At 40.6% G+C, this 13,150-nt stretch overlaps 1 protein-coding gene across 5 annotated transcripts in view; it reads right to left on the reverse strand.

Moving 5' to 3' along the window:
* The window catches only part of JAK1 (Janus kinase 1), a 110,281-nt gene that overhangs the window by 12,503 nt on the left and 84,628 nt on the right, over positions 1-13,150 (reverse strand). For all 5 annotated transcript variants that reach the window (XM_032779606.2, XM_032779608.2, XM_032779607.2 and 2 more), the window contains 6 exons: positions 12,208-12,550; positions 9,607-9,795; positions 8,514-8,671; positions 7,586-7,709; positions 3,370-3,559; positions 675-781 (listed from right to left, as the gene is read on the reverse strand). In XM_032779606.2, the coding sequence (XP_032635497.1) occupies positions 675-781; positions 3,370-3,559; positions 7,586-7,709; positions 8,514-8,671; positions 9,607-9,795; positions 12,208-12,550 (1,111 nt within the window). The remainder of the gene's footprint in view (positions 1-674; positions 782-3,369; positions 3,560-7,585; positions 7,710-8,513; positions 8,672-9,606; positions 9,796-12,207; positions 12,551-13,150) is intronic.

Here is a 13,150-nt window from a genome sequence, read left to right on the forward strand (position 1 = left end):
GTAGCATTTTTCAGGAACATAACTACAATATTAAGCGAGGAGTTACTGTATTTGTTGACTCAAGCTCTGAGACTTACAGCCGCGGAGGGGTGGGGGTTTTTGTTTTTTTTTTTGACAGTACAGACATACCTTTATAGTCACCTAAATCCCACTGACTTTCAGACAGATTTATGCTCCTAAATTCCTAAGTCACTTCTGAAAATGGGACTTAAGCTTCTAAATCACTTAGATGTTCCTCTTGTTTCCTACTGGGAAAAATCTCAAGTTCTGGGTACCATGTTTCTCTCCTGAATCAAGCCTTTAAAAATATAAGATCTTTATGAAACAGAGTGGGTTAAGGTGTATGGGTGATAAAATTAAGATTCCCAAAACCAGTCTGGGAAATGTGTTTTTCCTTCCTGATGGAAAAACACATGTACACAGGGTATTTCCTTCCTGCTATGCAAGTGCCTATAACCCATCATTGCTAAAATGCTTGAGTTCACATTGGGTGGCTTAATAGCTCTTTTAAACCAATAATAATTTTTTAAAAGTCTCTTTCGGGGGAGGGGAGACTCTTTCACTGTTGAGATTTCATGTTATTTCCCTAGGCATGAAGGCTTTTTGTTTTTGTTTGGTTATATGGGGCAACTGAAAGGATCAGCAAAGCAAATTGATATTCAGCAGCTACTTACCTGCATAACTTCTTCTTTGAGGATTCGATGGAAACTCAGCTGACCTAGAGGGCAAACTGGATGCCATTCCTGGCCTTTCTTTGTTGCCACTAACAAGTTGGAGATTTCTGGAGGATGGACAGGAAAGAGAGAGAACACTTTGCTGTAGTTTATTTTTTAATCTTAAATTAGCAATTTCTTACTTCTAATAGTTCCTCTAATAATGGAATTTTTAATGCTAACTGCAGGCTAATATTCCCAGACAGTTAGATGCTAGGAGAAGTTACCTGACCAGATAATCACATTTTAAGATTTTTCCCTAAAACTATCACTTGGAAGAGAATCCAACAAAAAACACCCATTTTTTAATCTCCTCATCATAACCTTAGCTAGTGTTGCTTTGTACAGCACCACAAAAATTGCCAGTACTCACTGCACTGAAAAATATACAGGACACAAATGTGCCTGTTAAGCACTGGCCTGCATTGGGATTACTGCAACTCCACAATCCTTCAAGCATTGCTCTGGAAAGCAACGTACACAGTGTTTCCTGGTGCTCCCTGCATGCCCTCTGGGCCACCCCTTAAGTGGGTATAACCTGCACTCCATTCTGAGGGCAGCCAGATCAGCTGGCCTGTATGGAGATGGTGAGAAAGCCCTTCTCCTCTCCAATCAGAATGGCTTGCACTTCAGGGAGTGCTAGCAGTCCCAGTGCCCAGTATGCAAAAACTGACACTTTGCCCTGGAAGTGGGTGGGGAGCTTAGAATAAAGGCTCAGTGCACACTCATCCTCCGTTGTGTATCTGTACAGAGAAAATCTACAATCTGATGTACGTACACATTTGGTCTTCTTGCGCTCTACAGCAGCAGTTAGTTAAAGGTATACAAATACAAAACACCATATGGGCTTCAGATGCATATGCATCCTTTCTCATTGCCATTACAGGGAGTAGAACACGTCTCTCAAGGTCAGATTATGACTCTGCATTCTTGCAATACTTTATACAGACCTAAGACTGAAAAATTATTTTCATTTCACACCAAAATTTCTTTACAAACCTAAGGTGTTTTTCTTATTATTATTTTTAAAAAGGCAAACAGAAAGGGGAGAGACAGAACAGTGAACCTTTGGGATCTTGCCTTATGGCAATAAAAGTTCCCATCAAGGTCAAAAGACAAATTTACACTCACGTAAACAACTGCAACTCTGATGAAGTCAGTGGAGTCTTGGGTAAGCAGGAGATAAAAGTTAACCCTTCTATAATAATATAATTACTACAACTGCAAAAAATATCTCAAGAATTTAGGCTGTTTAAAATGTAATTCCTTTAATCTCTCAGTGCTCCAGACAACACTAATTGAATCTATTTCCCTATGTTAAGTTCTCCTCACACCTTCTATGGGTCATCTTAATTATCACTTCAAAAGTTTTTTTTCTCCTGCTGATGATAGCTCATCTCAATTGATTAGACTCTTCCTGTTGGTATGCATACTTCCATCTTTTCATGTTCTCTGTATGTATAAATATCTTCTGTCTGTGTGTTCCATTCTATGCATCCAAAGAAGTGAGCTATAGCTCACGAAAGCTCATGCTGAAATAAATCTGTTAGTCTCTAAGGTGCCACAAGTACTCCTGTTCTTCTTGCGGAGACAGACTAACGGCTGCTACTCTGAAACCAGACAATTATTATTACTTTAGTTTCTGAAGCACTGTCAATGTTGTTACATAAGTAGTGCAACATGCCTTTCAGATGTACAAATTATACTTCTCTAAACTTTTCATAAACTAAAAACGTAGCTACTTTATCTCTGTTATTCCCCTTATTCACAGGAAACCATTATCTGATTAACAGGACCACACCACGTCCTTCCTCTTTCATAAAATTCAGCTACAAGTAATTTGTACACTTTTTGTAAAGTGACTTTAATGAAATTCACAACAACACTGCACAAAGTTCTGTTCTACTCCCATAACCAATTTTAAAGCAAAGTCTGAAGTCCTTGCTCAGACAAAATTCCCAATGAGGTCAAAGTGTGTTCTACCTAAGTAATGGCTTCGGGATCAACCCCTTTGTTTCCCTCTCTTTAATTATTATAATAACACTTGATCTCAAGAGCAAGAGATATTTAAACAAAAGGTCGTAACATGACATTCCGCTCTGCACGCTTTCTTTGGTAGAACAAAGAATACAGTGGATGGCAGCGCCCTTGCTTCGTGTACGTGTTGTTTGTGGCAGCACGGGAAGCTCCTAAATGATTACAGTTTACATTTTACAAGATTAATTGGTATTTAAACACATGATTCATAATGAGTCAGTTGTGATATTTTTCTTTTTCTAAAAAACCTCTAAGAGCTATATTAAAATTAGTCATCTATTGTTGATACTACAGGGCTAGTTATTTACATGCTGAAGGCAACGTGCTATTTACTTTTAAAACTGTGCACAAATTATGCTAGCAATTAGCAACAGCCCTTAATCATCCTGTGCTGAGATCACACAGTTCTCAAAAAATAATTTGTTCACTGTACTTGCAGTACGATGAAGTACTTAGTCTTTTTTATTAAAAAGGCTTTTCTCCCCTGAAATAGGTAGGACACTTTAAAATTTGTTTTTAAATCTGTCAAAAATTAAAACACAGAACAAAATGCGAAGTCCTTCTGTGGTAAGAAATGCATTCAACTTCTCCAGAAAAAGTCTGAAGAGAGAGTCGCTACCTTTTGGTTTTGGCTGGCAGCATCTCTTCAGTGTAAAGCTTATGTTGTCCGTTCTAAGGGTCTGTCCCTTCAAGTGATCCATCAGTTCTTTTAAAGATGGGAAAAACTTATTTGAGCCATGAAGGAAGCAACCGCCTTTTGTCACCTCGATCTGGAAGTTCTTATACTGGATTGATTCATTTAACCTTTGCTATTTTAGGGGGAAAAAAGCAAAATGTTAATCAGAAAAATGAAACAATAGGACATAGGAGCTGACAAGCACATCTGGGGCCAAATTAATCCCTGATAAGAGTCCAAAGAAGCCAGTGAAATTAAACCAGGGATCAATTTAGCACCTTAAAGCCCTGCTTTTAAAGTGGCATATACTAAAATTTTAATGGGGCCAATTTCCCCAGTCCTTAATGGACTAAAATTCCTAATAGTGTCAATTAAGGGCTGCAGAATTTGGACTTCTGTCTCAAAACATAAATCTTTCCTAAAATAACTTTAAATCTGCAAATGATGGTTTGACTTACTACAATGCAGGATAGACTGTTCCTGATGTTGAGTGTTAAAGCCCTTTCAGATCTCAAACCTGAATACATTCTCCAGTTGCAGTCCATACCCTTGGAGTACACTTTCAAATGTAGGCACCTACCACCTGTGGCTTTGAAATTCTATCCCCTTATCTTTTAGCCTGAACTGCTACATACTAGGTTTCTGGGTGTGATTCTTCTTCAAGTCTCTATAGCAGGGGTGGGCAAACTTTTTGGCCCGAGGGCCACATTGGGGTTGTGCAACTGTATGGAGGGTTGGGTTGGGTTGGGTCGGGAAGGCTGTGCCTCCCTAAATAGCCTGGCCCCAGCCCCTATCCATCCCCTCCCACTTCTCACCCCCTGACTGCCCCCCTCAGAACCCCCAACCCATTCAATCCTCCCCTGCTCCTTGTCCCCTGACTGTCCCGTCCCAGGACCCTCACTCCCATCAAAACTCCCTGTGCCCTGACCCCATCCACACCCACTGACAGCCCCCCACGGGACTCCCTCCCGTTATCCAACAACCCTCTGCTCCTCGTCCCCTGACCACCCCTTCCTGGGATCCCCTAACCCTAACTACCCCCCCGGGATCCCACCCTCTTATCCAACCCCCTCTGCTCGCTGTCCCCTGACTGCCCTCCCGACCCCTATCCACATACCCGCCCCGACAGGCCCCCCCAGGACTCCCAACCCTCCCTGTTCCCCATCCATCCTCTGACTGCCCCCCCAGAACCTCTGCCCCATCCAACTACCCCCTCCTCCCTGACTGCCCCTCAGGAGCCCTGCCCCCTTAGCAGGAGCTACGACACCCGCCCAGAGCCAGCTGCGCTCCCAACGCTACCCAGTGGCAGTGGCAGGCCAGAGTGTGGCCCGTGTGGCTGTGGCGGAGAGGGGCCAGCAGGGGAGGGGCTAGGGACTAGGCTCCCTTGCCAGGACCTCAAGGGCCCGACAAGACGGTCCCACGGGCTGTAGTTTGCCCACGTTTGCTCTACAGTATTTGTACATAAGGTATTTTCAGTAAGGTTCTCACAGTCCTAGTTTTCCAAGACAAACTTCACATAGTGCCTCAATTTTCCCATCTATACAAGGGAAATAATGATCACCCACTTCTGTAAAATGTGTTGATCTACAAATGCTGTATGTAGTGTCATAGCCATGTTGGTCCCAGGATATTAGAGACACAAAGTGGGTGAGGTAATCTATTTATCTTTTCCATTGGTGAGAGAGACAAGCTTTCAAGCTTACACAGAGCTCTTCTTCAGGTCCAGGAAAGCCGAGGGGGGTGAGGTGGAAAATGGTAGGAGATTATAGACTGTTGTTATAAGCATAAATCCAGTGTTCAGTCCATGATTTTTAGTGACTAGCATGTTATGAATTTAAGCTCTGAGGTTCATTTTTTGAAGGTGTTGCACAGGTTTCATTTAAGGATGAAGACAGAGAAGTCAGACATAGAAAGATCGCTTTGTAAAATGTGTTCACCCACAGGTGATATGGTGTTTTTATCTTTTATCATTTTTCTATGAGTTCATTTGAGAGCATAGTTATTGTCTGGTTCACCCACGTAGTTGTTATTGTGGCATTTCGTGCACTGGATGAGGAACACCACATGTTGAGATTGGCACATGTAGGACTCATGGATCTTGAAAGGTGTGTTTTGAGGAGTGTTCATCATTGCAGCACTAGAGATACATCTACAGGTTTTGCAGCTGTTGTTCTGGCAAAGTCTAGTGCTGCTTTGAGTTGGTGTGTCCTGGTCTGTGGGGACCTTGCTTCTGACGATGAGCTTGGATATGCTGGTGGGTTGTTTGAAGGCCAGAAGAGAGGGGTCAGGAAAGATTTCTTTCAGGATGTGATCCCCACTGAGTATGGGTTGTAATTGTTTGATGATACCTTGTATGTGTTTCGGTGAGAGATGGTACATGATGACTACAGGTGTTTGGTTGAAGAGGGTTTTATTTTTGTATTGAAGAAGGTTCTCTCAGTGTATCTGAAGTATCTGTGATGGGATCTATTTCTCTGGTGTCCTTGTTTGGTGAAGGCAGTTTTAAGTGTGTTAAAGTGTATATTCCAGACTTTCTCCTCAGAGCACATTCCGAGATATCTGAATGTTTGGCTGAAGATAACAGATTTCTTGGTTCTGGGGTGGTTACTGGACCTATGAAAGTAGGTGTGGTGATCCGTGGGTTTCTTGTATATAGTTGTCTGTAGGTTTCTATTCGTGAAGCTGATTGTGGTGTCCAGGAAGGTGCTGCTAGTGTGGGAGTGTTCTAGAAAGAGTCTAATGGATGGGTGGTGATTGTTGAAGTTATGGTGGAAATCTGAGGGAGTTTAGGTTGTCTGTGCAGAGGATGAAGATATCCTCAATGTATCTCAGGTATATAACTGATTTCATGGTGCATGTGCCCAAAAATTCTTCTTCAAGGTAGCCCGTGAAGAGGTTGGCACATTTGGGAGCCATCCTTATACCCACAGCTGTTCCCATGGTTTGGACAAAGTGTTTGTTGTGGAATGTAAAACTGTTGTAGGAATTTTACACAATTTTACTTTCCTTGCAGCTATTACATCCTGCAGTCCTACTTTCAAGTGTTACTCACTGATGTCCTTACCTCTCCTACACCCCATCAGTTTTTGCTATTTCTGTTACCTATGGGTGTGCCCTCTGCTGCAGCCTTCCTTACTCCTATCTGAAGATAAACCCTGCAGAAGAAGGCACTGTATGTATATTTGCTTGCCCCATTCAATCCCCCACACTTAGTTATTTTATATTGTGGAATTCCAATTGCCATTTTCCTCCCAATTCCCTAGATGGCTCAAATTCTGGAGTGGTTTTGGAAAGTACCTCCTAGTTTGGTTCTTTTAATTGGTCCATCCAGCCACTTACTTACATGGTCCTAATCACTGCAGTGTCTGAGCACCATCAGCTCCTAAATATAGTACCATTCCTTTCTGCAGTTAATTTTAACAACTCTGGACCAATTCTGCTTTCAGATCCATACACACAACTACCACTGAAGTCAGTGGGAGTTGTACATGCATAGCTTGGGGCCAATCTCTATCTTCCAAGTTCTGTTTCTCTCTCCAGATAATTCATAAATGTTAAAGAAATGAGCCCAACAATGACCCTTGAAGGATCCACTTAATAAGTGACTCCCTGACTTCCCAACATTTGTCTACAAGCAATTCTCTTTCCAATTTATCATTCTGTCACTTTTTCCATAATACTGTATGTTGTTAACTTCCTCTGTGATGCCTTGTCCAATGCCTCTTATATAGATCCAGGCAAACAACCCTCATCTAATGTCTCTATCACTTGTCCAGAAAACCACCTAAAGAAACATTCTGAATAGAGTGAGGAACTCTTGACAGTCACTCTTCCTTCTGCAGATCTTTGAGCATATATTTGATCCAACAAAAGCATCATTTTGGATCTGTCACTCACACACCCTCCTGCATGGAGTTCCAGTGGGAATTCTGCATAAACTGAACCAGTATGACAGAGATACCACAGGTATTCATGGAGATTTACCCTGTGAGTAAGTAGGCTGTTGTGGCTATTGGGGCCACTTGTTAGTCAGACAGGATCACACACACTAAGCTACTGAATTACACATATATGGATCAAGAGGAGTTTATAGCCTTTACCTGACTCCAACATCGTATGTGATGCTGGTGACTTCATTTAGTGATGTGTCCCAACATACCTGTGAGATTTCAGAACACGTCACTGTCATGAGAATGTGATTAAAGTCTGTACAGCTCCACCTCAGCACATACATCCCCTCCTCATTCCCTTCTTGTCTCAATTTGTTGATGGCATACTCTGTGCTGAAACAGTTAATACAAGAATGAGTATAATGGGCAAATGAGCAGTTACATTTCAAAGCTATTTTAATCAAATGTCCTCTTGAAATCTACACAGTCTTTAGAACAAGAATGAGCAACTGCACTATACTAGCACTTACACTATTAAAACAGTATAAAGTATGTGTGCATGTATACACACCTTGATTTGTTAACAAGCTTCCAGAACTGTATGCATGCAGTAGCTTTGTTTTCTGTTTGTTGCACCTTCAAATTTTGAAGAACTATGCCTGTCTGCAGAAACAGTTGCCATTATGTTTTCATAATGTAGTTATAGTCTATTACAAGTGACATGCAGAATAGCACGATACAGAAGATAGAGACATTGTGAGTGTGATTATTACAAGCACTCAGCAGTGGCCTTACTCTGCTCCACTTGAAGTTGCTGGGATTATTGCCATTTTATTGTTCACTTCAATAACAGAAGAATTAGGCCAGCAGTAAGTGCTTCTGAAAATCCTACCCTAGAATTTCAAATGACTTATACCAGATGCTGTTCTCCTTCTCTCCCATCTTAGCAACATTTTAACAAATTGTCTCAAACTGAACATGCAAACATCTGGGAAACAGTTTGGAACTGTAAAAATAAATGCTGGTTTCCAGCAGTCTTGATCATCATCAATTAAGTCACCCTACAATCCTTTGCTAGCAAATCCCTGCTAGACAAGAATCCTTCTAAATATCCTCAGTTAATTCAGGGTAGTGCTATGGCTCTACGGGAGGGATAAATGTCTTTAAAAAAATCAAGACAAAAGCATTTAAACTAACCAAATGGGCCCATGGCAGCCATTTTTTATGTTGTGCACTATCAAAGGTGGAGCTACATCAGTGCAGAGATAGAGGTGGGCATCTGCAGTAAGTCTGAAGTATCCATCTACTAAAGATGCAAATGACAAGGCCTCCTCATGTGAAGAAAGTTTTAATTCCTAGAATAAAGAAGATATTTTAGTCAAGAATTATTGAAATTCAGTTGAAAAATTAATAAAAGGAGGGAAGGAGAGGGTTAGAATCTGGGAATTTATGTATGCTACTGTTTTCTCCAGGATTTTCAAAAGGGAGGGCAAAATGTTATCCAAGTACCTACGGCACAAGGAAATATTTAGGAGAATAACAGTGACCATTATATAGCCTCAGATATTTTTTTGACAAGTTACCATGGGTGAGCAGATGGTTTCACTGAATGGTGGGCTATACACACACCCTAACCACGAGATCCACAAGTGCAGAGTCTGGCACCCATGTGAGACCCTCTGATTCAAAAGGACTTCTCAGGAGCATGCAGGAGGCTCACACTGGATTTGGAGCCACATGTATTTTGATAGTTTATTTCTAAATTCAGGCATCCAAAACAATCCTCAGCAGGAGGAAAAGGTCAGGGTACTCTCTTTGAGGAATGCCATTATTCCTGTGTTCGCTGATGCTCTTCTCCTGCCTCTTCCCCACCTGATCTTTCTCTTGGTCTCCTCTCCCTCCATGCTCACTGCTGTTTCTGTCTTTCCTCCACACTGCTTTTATCTTGCCAAGGTGCATCCAGGGAGGTCACAGACAACTAACTATGAAGTGTGGTGGGGTTGTTTACCAGATATTGGGAGGCCTTGGATGGGAATAACAAGAAGTGTGGTGTATGGATAGTGACACATACACAGCTGCATAGCTTTGGGGAAGAAAGATGTTTATCAATTTGTTCCTCCAAACAGAGCACTTGTTTTTTTTAAAAACACAAATTGTTGACATTACAATGTTTGGTACCCATTAGATAAATAACAGGAGTGATGGTATTAATGGCACCACTTTTGTTCAGCAATACTGTCATTAGCTCGTCCTTCTGCTGGGAAAGAGCTTACCGCACCTAAGCCCTTACCATCCTTTCGTGGTTCTGCTTGTTAATATTGACAGTGGACTCCTTTATGACAAGGAGTGTGATTTCAGGAAAATATGAAAAATTGTTCCATTCCTCTCGGATTTTGTTTTTTTCTTCATCCTTCTTGTTTTTGCTGTCTGATTTTTTCCTCTTTAGTTTATTATGTTTCTCTCTCTCGGGCTGTACAACCTGCAAACATTTTGGAATGAAAGTACCAGATAAATACTTTTTAAGCACTGAAGATACATTTTCATGCTAAAATTAATCTTGGGTGGATTTTTCAAACCATTGCCCTCAGAATTAACAGGTCACTTATGTCTTTAATGTGTATTTTATAAAGATTCATTCTCTAAAAGACTATTTAGTGAAACAGGATCAAGAGCAAGTAATTCATACATTCTGTGACTGAGGACCCTTTTGATTCCAACTGGAAGAGGGGGTATGGAGCACATAAGGGTAAAGGAATCCCAAGTCTGGTATTCACATCAGAATTCACCATAGAGTATCATATGAAGTCTCTAATAAAAGCTTGAGACACTCTGGGCATCAACATCGCTGTGAAATGTATGTAAAGATGCTATGCAAGGAGTTATGTATTTACGCTGGAAATTATGTTAAGGTCTGTCTCAAGGGACTGGTCATCAGCAAAGGTGAAAAATAGATTTTCTGTCAGACAAGAAATGTTTGTCTAGCTGGCTGTTTACATGTAAATTCAGTATTGTATACTTCACAATGGTCTCCTCTCACACATCTGAACTAAATGCTAATATAGGTCTGTGTGAGCTTCAGAGAGGAAAGTAACAGGAGAAAGTAAGCAGTGTGATTGAAAATGCTGGCGAGAACTTTGGGTGAGATATGCTTCTTTAGACAGGAGGTTAAACCTGTTAGTTTACATATAAAATAAAATCATAACATGTTTTCTAGAGGCTAATCATTCGTTCCCATCTCTGACATTGATTTTTATTTGACTCTCTATTTTTTCTTAAACAAAACTTCCTTTTACTTTATAATGGCACTCATGTGCTGTGATCTATGATAAAACTGGGGCAGTGATCTATGATAAAACTGATAAACGGAGATACGCTGTTCCGTTGAGAACAGGGGATCTGGGATTTCCGTGGGTATCCGGTGACTAGGGGCTGGATACTACAGGGGGACACTTTGAAAGGACTCGGAGGCTGGGGTCCTTCTGTTGCCAACCTGCAAGGCAAAGACAGTGCTGTGTAGCCCAGAAGAGAGTACTTCAGTGGCTGACAGGCTGGTTGTGTTAGGGACTTAAATATCCAGCCAGACTCCCTTGCTCTGGAAGCATGTAGTAACAAGGTGATTCAGAGCTCTGGGTGCCAGGAGAAGTGTCACAAATTCTAAGCCTGGTTTTGCCAACAATTCATTGCGCAACCTTTGGCATGTCAGTTAAGCTTTCTCTTTCTCCATCAGTAAAAAAAGAGATAATGCTATCTACATAATACTTAAGGGTAATAAAGGTTAGTTAATGTCTGCAAACTAATTAACAAGTATTACAAACACAGTTCAAAACTCATTAGCCACATTCTCCTCTCGATGCATGAACTCTCCATTGATATCTATTGGAATTCTGTGTATAGCATACACACATACAGATAACACTATAAAACAATCTTTTGAGAGGTCATTACTAATCCACCATATTTATTATGCCACGAGGATCTCTAACTAGTAATTAGATAAAGGCTCTTCATGGTTAACTTGCCAAGACAAAGAAGTATATTCCCCATCCTCTGCACTCCTGCACATGCCTCTTCCCACTTAGTTATATTCTATATAACTTTTTCATTTATTATTATTATTATTGAGGTTGTAGTTCCCAGAATGTGCCAAGCACTTTCCAAACCCAGAAGACAGAGTCCAAAATGCAAACCTAAAAGGCAGTTTGACATAGTCCTTTGTGGCCTTATTTATGAATGTTGATATTGAGAGCAGCATTTTAAATACAGCTGACTTCAGAAACACAATTTACTGTTTTATTCATTTGCGCGCGCACCCTTTCATTGCTTGGATGGGTACAGAATATGAGCACAACTCCCACTTTTGAAATCCGACTGAGCAATATCTGGTTTGGCTGCTTTGGTACAGGTATTAATTTTCATTGTGATTTCTATCACTCACAAAAGGAAAGAACTAGTGCTGACCAAAGGCAGGCTTTCTGCCAGTTTCCTAATGCAATTCTGCCACTGACCTACCACGCCCTTCCTTCCCAAATTAGTAATCTCACCTTGTCCAAAAACCACGAATTGATCAAACCACAAGGAGGTTTTACAATACAGAAAAATGTTTTTGTGACTGCTGCACTTACTTCACTTATGATCTAACCAAGGTTACAATGAAGCTTTTCTAGAGGCAAAAGCCAGTACGTTTCCCATTTGCAAAGGGCTACTGAGTTCTGCTAACCATTTAACAGGAATGACAAGAACACTACTAAACAAACCAAAGAGTCTGAAGTTGAAACTTCTCAATTAACTAATTTTCCAAAATAGATTCAAGTTTTTTGCAGACTATTCTCTTCTCTCCCCCGCTTCCACCCCCAAATAACCTCAGTCTTTTTGTCTGTGAATGGACACTCACATTTGGTTTGCGCCTCCACTGTATTCCATTGTTTCCTGTCACCATCACTTCATACTGTAGGATGATCCCATTGTCTCCAAAATTAAATCCATGTTTTTCATTCTCTGTTAAAATCTGCAATGATGAAGTCTCAAAAATTTCTGCTCCATAATGCTTAGTTAAAGTCTCCATTGTTGATAAGTATTTAACCTTCAGATCATGTGGAGAGACACTGCTGTCACAAATGGTTTTATTGTTAAATTCCTTAAGGAAATCCTTGAAAACATTGTTTATCCGAATTCTGGTTAAGATATTCCTTTGTCTGATGGTCTTGTTCAAAGTTTCAGGAATATAATGTTTGTAACTAAGAAAAAAAAACAATTAAATATTCATATTGCTACCTCAATTTTCTGTTCTGAAACTGCAGTTGGTTTACTGTAAAAGTAACTTACTGAAAACACATGCAGAGTTTCATAGTACATTTAATACTAATACCACAGAAACAGTTTCATAACACGTGATATAATTGCCCAGTTTTTAACCTGACACAGATACAGACAATAAGTAAACATTTGAAAACCTCAGATAAATGCAGGGGGCTGTCTCAAATCAGTATTATTTCACTAAGATACATAGTAACAAAGTGTTTAAGCTGCAGTTATTTTTTTCACTACTTTTAGGCAAAAAAGTTCTGAATTTGGTGCCCAAAGTTACCAAATGAAATCAATAGGAACAGTAGGTACTCATCACCTCTGCCACTCAAGCCACAAATTTAGATGCCTAAATATGGACTTGCACTTTTGGGAATTTTGACCTTAATCTTTGATATAGCGTTTGAGAAAAAGACGGTTACTCACCTTTGTAACAGTTGTTCTTCGAGATGTGTTGCTCATATCCATTCCAAGTAGGTGTGCGCGCGCCGCGTGCATGTTCGTCGGAAGAATTTTCCCCTAGCAACACCCGG

Source organism: Chelonoidis abingdonii, chromosome 7, assembly GCF_003597395.2.
Source record: "Chelonoidis abingdonii isolate Lonesome George chromosome 7, CheloAbing_2.0, whole genome shotgun sequence".
Lineage (NCBI taxonomy): Eukaryota > Metazoa > Chordata > Testudines > Testudinidae > Chelonoidis > Chelonoidis abingdonii.